This window comes from Balaenoptera acutorostrata, chromosome 14, assembly GCF_949987535.1.
Source record: "Balaenoptera acutorostrata chromosome 14, mBalAcu1.1, whole genome shotgun sequence".
In the NCBI taxonomy this organism is placed as follows: Eukaryota; Metazoa; Chordata; class Mammalia; order Artiodactyla; family Balaenopteridae; genus Balaenoptera; species Balaenoptera acutorostrata.
Window position 1 is genome coordinate 33,666,693 of NC_080077.1, and position 12,040 is coordinate 33,678,732.

At 37.4% G+C, this 12,040-nt stretch overlaps 1 protein-coding gene across 2 annotated transcripts in view; it reads left to right on the forward strand.

Moving 5' to 3' along the window:
* Window positions 1-12,040, forward strand: part of ARHGAP18 (Rho GTPase activating protein 18) — a 127,172-nt gene that overhangs the window by 73,222 nt on the left and 41,910 nt on the right. For both annotated transcript variants that reach the window (XM_007190835.3, XM_007190836.3), the window contains exons 4-5: window positions 1,880-1,943; window positions 6,250-6,428. In XM_007190835.3, coding sequence (XP_007190897.2) covers window positions 1,880-1,943; window positions 6,250-6,428 — 243 coding nt within the window. The remainder of the gene's footprint in view (window positions 1-1,879; window positions 1,944-6,249; window positions 6,429-12,040) is intronic.

Consider the following 12,040-nt stretch of genomic DNA (forward strand, 5'->3'; position numbering starts at 1 on the left):
TAAATTAAAATAAGGTTAACTTGCTTACACTTTATGCCTTTAATCGAAACACTGCCACCCATTAGAAATATGTCCCCCATCCCTCAAGCAAACATGGGCCAGCTATCTTTACTTGCAGTTCTTCTATTCTCAAATAAGTACAGTGGGCCCTCCATATCCCTGGGTTCTGCACCTGTGATACGGAGGGCCGACTGTACGATGCCATTTTTTATAAGGGACTTGAGCATGCTCCAGTGTTGGTATCCGCAAGGGCAGGGGTGGGGGGTGTCCTGGAACCAGTCTCTCACAGATACTAAGAGATGACTGTCCATATTCAGTGCTTCCGTTTCAAATGCTTCCTCATGAAGCCCTTGCTGACACTGGGAAATATAATACAGAAATGAATACCATCTGCACTGTTATCTTCAATCGCTTAGGAAAACAATTCCAACCACATGCTCCAAAATATGTGTTCATGTGTAAGATTAGAATTACTCACTGTGTGCCCTGTGCCATGGAGTGCTGGCCTTCTGCAGGCTCGTGGGTGGAGGGAGGAAGATGGTATTGCTCTGCCTGAGGGGGACTGAAGTAGTGCCACGACTCTCCTACCACTTCTGTGATTGGTAGTCGCTCTACACTGACCTGGGTACCTCTAATCTCTAAGTAGAGCACCTCTGCGTACCTGCCCCGGTGCTTCTCTAGACTCTTCTTGGATTGCAGGTGGAGAGGGGAGTTCTCCTCTGCTAACACCTGAGTTGAAGTATGTGGGGAGGGGACTACAAAGGCTATCTTCTTTTGTATAGAGATGAAAATCCAATGGAACGAGTATTTTAAAGACAGTTCATTCAAATAGACCTCTGTGTATGATTGACCTAGACTCCCCTTCCTGATTCCTGAATTCCTCCTGAAGCCTTACTTGGAAAGGAGGAAGTACGGCCTGGACACACTTACTGGTGAGAGGAGCCAGCCATGTTTTCCTGTGTCCATAAACGCTTGGAGGGCTGCATTCTTCAGGTGTCACTTCCCCAACCCCTCGAAAAAGGAGTTCCTTTGAATATCTAAGCTCTTATTACCTGCTTGGTAATTTAGTTTTAGTTGATCTCACATTTATTACTAGCTTTTTTAAAAAATATGAAGAATTCTATTTTATTACCTACATGCCAACTTATAATTTTATTTTATGACAGCGTTATTGAGAGAGAATTCACCAAGTCGCCCACTTAAAGTTTACAATTCAGAGGTTTTTTGTGTAGTCACAGATTCGCAACCACCCTCACAATCCATTTTAGCACCTTTTCATCATCTCCAAAAGAAACCCCATACCCATTCGCAATCATTCCTCATATTCCTCTCCTTACCCCCTAGGCAACCACTAATCTACTTTCTGTCTGTATGACTTTCCTATTCTGAAGATTTCGTAGAAATGAAATCACACAATATGTGGTCCTTGTGACTGATTCCTTTGACTTAGTATAATGTTTTCAATGTTCGTCCGTGTTGTAGCATGTACCTGTACTTTGTTTCCTTTTATTGCAGAATAATATTTCATTTTGTGGGTAGCTCACATTTTGTTTATCTACTCATCTGTTAATGGATATTGTTAACTTTTTGAGATGTTTTCTTTTCCCTTCAATTAATAGCGGTGTTCTTGATGGCAGGGACACTCTTGATGTTGCCCTTATTCCCCACAGGGCTTAGTAGTGTGTCTTACAAGTTGTGGGTGATCACAAGTTTATTGGATGATTGCTTGTTGATTATACCTGTAGTCCTTTTTTTCTGTGATTGATATAATTCTGAGTGCATTTCTTGTACTCTGAAGGTTAGTAATAGAGTTATTTTACAGTACCGTTTCTCTGGTTGTGAGGTGGAGATGACTAAATGGCCCATGTTCTATCTTTAGCCTCCAGATGGTAGAGAATCACAATCAGTCAGAACAGACGAAAACAAATACCAAGGAAAAGATGGTAAGTTGGACCCGTTCTCTTGTATTTTCTCATTTATTAGTATAACAAACAGATAAGACCTTTTAAAACATTCGTCTTCAATTCTGGTAAGCAAATTCTACTCAAATACTCGTATAAAGTACCCAAATAGGTAATTACATAAGACTGAGCATATAGTTGGCCTTTGATTTTTTTTAAATACTTGTCTATCTCTATCTGTTCTAACATCTCTGTACATAGTCAGTTTTCCCAAATGCTTACCATGTGCCAGGTACTAGGCAGAGATATTTACCTAATTTAATATACTCAGGAACTCTATGTAGTACATATTGTGCTTAACCCATCCTACAAATGAGAGAAGGGAGGTTTAGAGATGTAAAGTTACTTTCCCAAGGCCACACAGCTAGTAATGGGAGCCAGTGAATTTGGAACCTCGTTTTCAGATCTGAAGTTCTTAGCTCATAAATGGATTGCTTTTCAGAAAGTTTAGAAAAACTTTTTTAAGTTAAGATTTTTTTTGGGGGGGGGGACATTGATTACAACTCTCCCTTTCATTCTTTTTTCTGTATCTGTTATTTCAGAAATGGATTAGAAATTCAAGGCATGGATGAAAATAAATAGTAAGACTTTATTAGTACTTACCAAGAAAGAATTTAAAGCTATTTCATGGATTTACAAAAAGGAAGGGTTTCTAAATTAAGGTCACAGATTTAATCCTCAGTGTGCTGTTACTTTAAAACTGTAGCAAAGGTTGTTGGTGGCTGCCTGAGTCCCGCTTGGGACTTTTGTTTTGCTTATGTCCTTAAGACCTGGCACCTGGAGCGTTCATGGCATTACTAGTGTTGTGTTTGGATTGGAAGTAGTGGAGGAAGAGTATCAGGTAGACTGTGGAGGCCTGGGAAGTGTTCCCAACCTTCCTATAAAAATCAAAGGTTAGTCCAAAATTACTGTATACGGGACATTTTGGAGTCTTGGAGCATCTAGTATCTTTATCCTTCCTTCCATAGTTTCCTTAGAACTTCTCTCCTGCACCCCTGCCTTAAAATATATACACACACACGTATGTGCATATACAAGTGTGTGCATGTGTGTGTATAGACACATACGTGTCTATATATTTATGTCTATAAAAGCACTTGCTTTTTACTATTCTGTGGAGATTTCTTTAGTTACATGTTTTATATCAGAATGAAATTACTGGGTGTTTCCCTAAGTCTGTGTGCCAGTAGACACTGAAGTGGCAAGCAGGCTGGAATAGCCAGTGCAGGCGGGCTAGAGAGCTGGGTCGTTAAGAGAGACAGATGAACCTTTTGTGCCAATATCAATATGCTTTGGGCTTTGGGGAAGAGCGACTGGCAATTGCTAAATGAATACTGAGGAAAACATTGTCCTTTCTTGGTGTTTTCCTCCTTTGCCAGAGATGGTGATGTAGGCTATATAAACAGAAGTTCTGGAAGACAAGTTCATTATAGCAGTCCCTTCCAGCCTAGTTTGTGGCAGCCGAGTGGAATGTGACAAACTTGCTGCCTGATTTACATCTGCTTTTGCTGGAATGCTATGAAGTGGGCATAGAGCCTCCAGTCAGAATAATAAGAGAATGTGTATAACGCCATCCAAGTCACTGAGTATTTACTACTGCACCTGTTCTGGGCAATGCCATGCTCTTTTGCTAGCCAGTGAATTAACCAGTGTTATGCAAACATTGAAAGGTTCTGAATGAAATGCATGGAAAATATTGTCTGGAGTTCAAAAGTGGAGCTCTTTCCGTTTGAAATCTGTAAGTGTGAGCTACGTAGTCTATTTTAAATGTTTTCCCTACACTTAGGCTTTTATGCATGTTCAATCAAAGTTACTTACTCTAAATGAAAAATAAAATTTTAATGTTCCAGGCATTGTTGCATTTCAAATTAATTAATCTACTGCTAAGTATCAATCTTAACTTTTCATCAAATTATACAGCTCTGTGTATATGAAAGGCCAGTGTTTAATACATACATTTAGAAATACTAATAGTGCCCAAATAATTTTTAAAACTTTCGTGTTATGTATATTTTCTTTTCCGAGTTCCAAGGAGGAGGGGAAATTATTTTTTAAAATAAAGATACGGATTATTTTGGACAATTGAAAAACTTTGAGTTTTGTAAAATATTTGTAACTCAGTGCTATTGTCTACTTAAAAACCAAAGGAGAATAGATTAAATAAATTATATTATTTACACTTTTGGGCTTTAAGAGCCAAAACATTTATCTCAGCATTCTCTGTTAACGTTTCTCTTTGAGAGTAGATAATTGATTTATAGATACTTTTATTAATCAGTTAACTATCTATTTCTTTTAGCTGTGCTCCTTTATCACCCCTGAAACTGTTTTTCCTGCTATCTGCGTTAACTGGAGTTACCATTTGATCCTTAAGCCTTTTCTATATTGTGTTTTTTATTTTTGCCAATTTTTGGAGGAAATTCATATGTTTTAAATGTATTCTAACTTAATTATAATTCTTCTCAGTTTTGAATTCAGCACAGAACATTTGTTTGTGTGTGTGGGGAGGTGGTGTTTATTGTAGCTCTGACATGGGGTTGTTAAGGAGAAAAGGGAGTCGTTTTAACATTCTTGTCCATAGACACTCAGCTTTTAGAAAGGTAGCTTCTAATTTAAGAAAATGGCTAATCAGTTTTTTCCTCTTAGAATGGTTTCCTAGGAAACCAACATACATATTCACAGTAAAACATAAAGCAGTGTAAACCAGTGGGAATATAAAACTCAAATTGTGCTTTGACATTTAAGTTAATACTTTAAAAATTAATTGGAGAGAGGTCTAGTTATCCTAATTAAAAAAAAAAATTGTCACAGGCTGTTGGAAAAGCATAATGTGGCATAGATGGCAGCAGATAAATACAATCAAAGAGCTTTAAATTTTCTCTTATTTTTGGAATTCACATGGGTCCATTTTTACTTACTTTCTTAACTGAGATGTGACCAGGGCCAGCTATGTAATTTGCAAGGCCCAGTGAAAACTGAAAATGTAGGGTTTCTTGTTCAAATTGCGAGACGGCAACAGTAGAGCATTAAACCCAGCTTGGGGCCCCGCCGAGCACTACCCAAGTCCTACAACCACGAAGCCCGCACTGCTTATTGAATGAGAGTGAAAAAGGCTAGATTTAGATTTATCCGTATTTTCTTTTGAGTAAAACAATTTTTCTGTGTGTTTTTGATTTAAATGACTATAAATATAGAAAATATGTAGAAGATAATACAAATACATTTTCTGAAGGCATCAGACTTTTAATAATATACGTATATATGACATATTTATTAAATTTTAAAATTAACTTTACCCTCCATCACCTTGCTGTGTTAGTATATAAGCATTTGAATGTACTATGTAAGCTTATTGATGTAATCCAGAGCTGCTCACCATGAATTAAAGGTCTGCAATGAGAAAATAACAGTAATCCTGTCATTGATTCCAGGTTTTTTTCTAGTGTGAGTTGTGTTAAAAACCAAAAACTTATCAAATGGCCGAATTTAGAAGTATTCTCTTCCAAGCTTAAAGCTGACGTTTTCAGCAAAGAAGTTTTCAGGTGTTAATTTTTTTCCTGGAGGATTAACAACAAACAAACCAAGAAAAAAATGTTAAATTTATTATAAACTGTTGATGTAAATACATGGAACTTATTTCACTAGATTTATAGTTGTAAGAGAGCTGTTATAATCTTTGTAATAATCTGGTGCAAAACCTGTTGGTTCCGGTACCAGGTACCTCCAGACCTGACTCCCACAGTGCACATTGTCGGTGCTAACTTTTGTTTCGGAACTTTTACTATGATAGGTAGGTAACATTCCAGAAAGGACATGCAGGGCATGGAAGAAATCTTTTTCAGGAATCTGTTCCACTGTGAGGAAATTAAATGGTATATCATAGTTTTAAGAGAGAGTAAAACTAACCTCCTTCTCTTCTTTTTTTTTGCTTTTACTCTCCCAGTGTAAAATAAAGCAATGATTAAGTCTACTAAATTTTTGTGAGGTTTTTCATTCAGAGCTTGAGATCACCCATCAGTGTTTTGGAACTGGACTCAGTCTAAGAATTGTGACCTCAGAGAAAGATTCCACAATTCAACTCTGGCTTTCTAGTCACCACCTTCCCTCCTCTACGACCTCATGCACCATTGATAGAATTCCTTGAGTATACTTTTTACTATTAAAATAACTGTTAATTATTGCTTATAGTAAATACTACTTTTCCCAAAGGTTTAGATAGTTGATGTATTAGAAGTTAAAAAAAGAAGTAGCCAAAGCACATGAATTGAATCTTTTCTCTTTTTCCCAGATCAGGCATCTAGCCTAGTTGTTGGCGAAAAGGAGCTGACCCCACTGGTGCCTGAAGAGGCACCTGCCTCTGAAACAGACATCAACCTGGAGGTATCGTTTGCAGAGCAAGCTGTCAATCAGAAAGAGAGCTCCAGAGAGAAAATCCAGAGGAGCAAAGGGGACGACGCCCTGTTACCTGTACGTAATACACTATTCAGATGTCATTATCAGAGTATATTTTTCATCAGCTTTTTTTTTTTTTTCTTTTAATTTTATTTATTTATTTATGGCTGTGTTGGGTCTTCGTTTCTGTGCGAGGGCTTTCTCTAGTTGCGGCAAGTGGGGGCCACTCTTCATCGCGGTGCGCGGGCCTCTCACTATCGCGGCCTCTCTTGTTGCGGAGCACAGGCTCCAGACGCGCAGGCTCAGTAATTGTGGCTCACGGACTATAGTAGTTCCGCGGCATGTGGGATCTTCCCAGACCAGGGCTCGAACCCGTGTGCCCCGCATTGGCAGGCAGATTCTCAACCACTGCGCCACCAGGGAAGCCCTCATCAGCTTTTTATTTGGAAAATTTTAGGTCCTTAGAAAAGTTGAAAGAATAGTATAGCATACACTCCTACAGCCTTCCTGTAGATCCATTTAACATAGTACAACCTTTACTTTCTTTCTACATATATCTATCTATGTATAGGTTATACTATAGACATATACTCACTTTTTTTTTTTAGCCTAACAAGGGCATACAAAACAAAACACAGTTATAATGCTTAAGAAATTGAACATTAAAACAATAATTATATTTTAATCTATGATCATATTAAAATGTTCCCAATTGTCACAATATTGTCCTTAATATCAATAGCTTCTCCCTTACTCCCGCCTGGGATTCAAACGAGGGTCATGTGTTGCATTTAATGTCATATTTTTTTGGTTTCTTAAATCTAGATCAGATCCCTTGATTTTTCTTTAATGTTTTGAAGAGTCCAAATCAAATTTCTGATTTTGTCTGTTCTTGGTGACTGAATTCACATTAAACATTTTTGGTCACACTACTGCCTAGATGATGTTTATGCCTCTCATTGCATCATCAGAAGAGGGGCATGACATCAGATAGTCTCTTTACTGGAGATGGAATTTTGACCACTTGGTTAAGGAGACGTTCACCGGATCTCCCCATCATAAAGATACCTTTTCCTGTGTACAATTAATACTAATTTGTGATCCTTGAGACTGAGGGGAATATCCTATCTGTCAGTAATAACCTACCACCCAGTGGCTTCACCATGCATTTGTAATCCTTGCCTGAAACAATAATTAGACTAGTGTTTGAGAAATGGTGATTTTTCTCATTCTATTATTTCTTCTATATTGATTGGCTGGCAATCTTCCATAGTAGTGCTTTTCCTCCCTTTTCTCTTTTTGTTTTTGAATATCACTATTCAAAAACTACCTTTTTTTATTCAGTGTTTTATAACTCATTATTGTTTTTCTTTGACGTTTAAATTTACCCAGATTTGACAAAAGGGGGCCCTTCAAGCTGGTTCCTATGCCATTTTAACATGTCCTCATTCTCTTACTCCTTTGCTTTCTAGTACAAGATGTTCCAGGCTCACCTTGTACTTTTCTCCCCTCAGATTAGAAGGAATCTATTTCTTCAAGTAGTCCTTGTTTTTTCAGTAGCAGATTGTATTTAGAAACCAACCTCTGTGTACTGAGTGTTCTCATTGCTACCGAATGTCTTATATTTTTAAAAAATACATTTACTGGTACAGATGAACCGGTTTGCAGGGCAGAAATTGAGACACAGATGTAGAGAACAAACGTATGGACACCAGGGGGGGAAAGCGGTGGTGGTGGGATGAATTGGGCGATTGGGATTGACATGTATACACTGATGTGTATTTAATGGATGACTAATAAGAAAAAAAAAATACATTTACTTATTTTGTAGGATTTCACCACACAAAAGTTAGAAAGCATAGTATAATGAACTCCCCAGTACTCACCACCTAGCCCCAACATTAATTTTCCCATGACTAGTCCTGTCCTATACATACCCCCATCCAGTTCCCTACTCTGTGTTATTTTGAAACACATCTCTGAATTATATTTTGCCATCTATAAATATTTCAGTATGTGTTTCAAAAAGATAAAGAGGGTTTTTTAAAAAACACATATCCAGGGCTTCCCAGGTGGCTCAGTGGTTAAGAATCCTCCTGCAAATGCAGGGGACACGGGTTTGAGCCCTGGTCCGGGAAGATGCCACATGCCACGGAGCAACTAAGCTCATGTGCCACTACTACTGAGCCTGCGCTCTGGAGCCTGTGAGCCACAGCTGCTGAACCCATGTGCCACAACTACTGAAGCCCGCGCGCCTGGAGCCCGTGCTCTGCCCCAAGAGAAGCCACCGCAATGAGAAGCCCGCGCACCGCAACAAAGAGTAGCCCCCACTTGCTGCAACTAGAGAAAGCCCGCGCATAGCAATGAAGACCCAATGCAGCCAAAAATAAATAAATAAAATAAATGAAAAAAAAACACACAAAAATATACATATCCATATTACTATTATTGTACCTTAAAAAGTGCTAATAATTCTTAATTTCAAATGTCTAATCAGTGTTCAAATTTCAAATTGAATCACAAATTTCATGATTTTTTTTTTTTTTTTTTTACAGTTTGTTTGCATCAGGATCCAGATAAGGTTCATACATTGCACTTGGTTGATAATGCCTTTCAAGGCTCGTAATCCCTTCCTCCCTCCCTTCTTCTGTCTCTGTGTGTGTCTCTCTCTTTCTCTGCCTCCTTCCCTTCCCTCTCTCCCTTATTTCATTACTCTCCCTCTTTTTCCTTATCCTTTCTTCCATTTCTCCCTTTCTCCCTCCCTCAAAATTTGTTTGTTGAAGAAACCTGGTTATTAAGTTTCTTGTTCTGTCCCCATGTTCTTTGGCTTCTTGTAAATTGGTTGACTCTAGATTGATCAGACTCAGGCTCATTTTTTGGTCAAGGCTACTTCATATGTGATCATGTATCAAGAGATTAAAAATATCTGGTTGTCTTTCTCTTTTGTGAAATTAGCAGCTGCTGCTGATCAATGCTTGGATCCATTTGTTCATTAATGGTTACAAAATGATGTTCTAATTTCTTTTTTTCCTTTATTAATTTGAATACTTCTATTAAGAAAAATGTTCTCAAATGGGTTACTTCTTACTTTCATTTACCAGTTTTCAATTTTTTTTTTGGTTCCTTAGCATCTTTCATTAGTGACCAATTAGTGTTGTTTTAATTTTCTTATAAAAATAGTTTCTTAACTCATGGATGTAGACATATATGACATGACCCTAGAGAAAATTTCTCATATGTTTCTGGTATATTTTCTACTTCAGACCTAGAATTGTCTATTTCTGCAAGAAACTCTGATTTCATTTAGTAGAAATATACTTTTGTGACTATGTTCAGGACACTAGGAATGTTCCTTTCTCTGAGTTGGTCATTGCTTAAAGCCTTTTCAGAGGACAGAAGTACATCTGTGTCTTCTTTCTTCCATGCTGAGAATAGTGGTTTTCAGGATACTGCAGATAATATAATTAGAATATCACATAATTATTTATGTGTTTTATCCTCCGTTAATGCACAGCATATCAACAATGTGATTACTAAAAAACAGTTTAAACTTGTTTTTCTTTTCCTCAGTTGGTTGTATCCTTGGGGTACATCCCAAAAGGATTGTAATAATCAAATTACTCTGCTTTAGGTCGTTTAGGATAGTGCTTCTCTGTATGGTTATGCCACCAACTGCATACCTGGTTGGGTTAATTAGTTTCATTTCATATTCAATGTTTAAGGATTGCTATTTTGAAACTTAATTTTATTTTGTAAACATGTAAACTATTTAAGTGGTCCAAAAGTCAGAATTAAAAACAAGGTGTATAAGAAGTCTCACTTCTATACTTGAGCCATCACCCTCTTCTCTCCCTGCCCTTTACAGGTAAATTTACCTTACAGGCAAATTTCTTTTAATTTTATGGTTTATCCTTCCATTCTTAGATAAATGGTAGCCCACTATATACACTTGATTATTTATTTATTTATATTTGACTTAGCAGTATGTCTTGGAGATCACTCTATAGTAGTAGAGAGAAATATTTCTTATTCTTTTTTATTTATACATTGTACCCCATTGTGAGGATGTATCACAATTTACTTAACCAGCCACCTGATGGTGGACATCTAGATTGTTTCCAGGCTTTATCATATATTTTTAAGAATCTATTTTTACACCTAGTGGGAAAAGTAAAGGAGTATTCATGCATCATGTGGCCTAAAGAGATGATCCAGGCTCCAGACCATCCTTAGCAAAAGTATCTTTTAAAAGTGATGGTCTTCTATATCTCAACAGATGGAAAGGGTTTTAAGTGAAGGATGGTAGAGTCTAATTAAACAAGATGAAGACTTTGTTGACTTCTAAGTTGTTGATTCAAACAGTGGAATAAACTAGTAGTTTAGTTCAGAAACTTAAAGACAAAACTTCCTCTCTCATTTTATTCTCTAACAAACTAATTTTTGCTCACCTACTTTCTAGATTTTATTCATGTTGTGCCCCAAGCTTAAAATGACCTTCCCATTTCTACCCCTCTGTTGTTCTGTGTTTATCAAGGAAGCCTTATCCCATCCTTTGGGGTCTAGCTCAGTATCTAGCTTTACTGTTAGCGCTTTCCTGTTTGTGAACTTACATTAGATAAAATTTATAAAATCATTCTTTAAACTGTTAAGATGCCATGCTTTTGATAATTATTGTCAATGTATCCATGTATTTATTTATTTGTTTTAATTTTTTTTTTAATTTAATTTTTATTTATTTATTTTTGGCTGTGTTGGGTCTTTGTTGCTGTGTGCGGGCTTTCTCTAGTTGTGGCAAGCGGGGGCTACTCTTCGTTGTGATGTGCAGGCTTCTCATTGCGGTGGCTTCTCTTGTTGCGGAGCACAGGCTCTAGGCGTGCGGGCTTTAGTAGTTGTGGCGCGCCGGCTCAGTAGTTGTGGTTCACGGGCTTAGTTGCTCCGCGGCATGTGGGATCTTCCCGGACCAGGGCTTGAACCCATGTCCCTTGCATTGGCAGGCAGATTCTTAACCACTGCACCACCAGGGAAGCCCCTCCATGTATTTATTTATGCATATATGCTTCAGTTCATCTATACAACCATTTATTTATTTGTATGTCTTCTAGAAGGCATGCACGTACTGTAAGCTTTCTACAGGTCATCAGCATGATTGGTGAAGTAAATATTTGTATTTGTCACTCTGAGGTGAGAGTCTAAGCAGATAAAACCTCAAATTCCATTTCTACTCCATGCTCTCCTGCTTCTGTAAATAAGCAATAGGCTTTATGTAATACATTGTTCTCTGTTGACCTCATTTTACATTCACTTCCTTTTTCTTATGGCATTGAGCAATCTTTGTTAATTCTTTATGATCTCTCACAGCAGATTCAAATTTCTCCTCTTAAATTTGGAGATCAGGTTTGATAACCTTTAATGTGTGTTAAGATGAAAATTCAGCTGTTATTTATTGTGTTTTGTGTACCCATGATATCTTAGAAAGTATGCTCTGTAATTATTTCGTTCATTTATCAAGTGACCTCTATGAGGTAGATATTATGATTCTTTTTCATACAAAAAAACAGGTTAGAGAGATTACATGGCATGCTAAGGCTTGGCTTCAGTGACTAAGCTTTTGAAGCTGGAGTTTTTTCTGGAAGATCATGGTGACATGTGCCTGCAAGGTATATGTGCATTTAATTTAGGTGTGAATT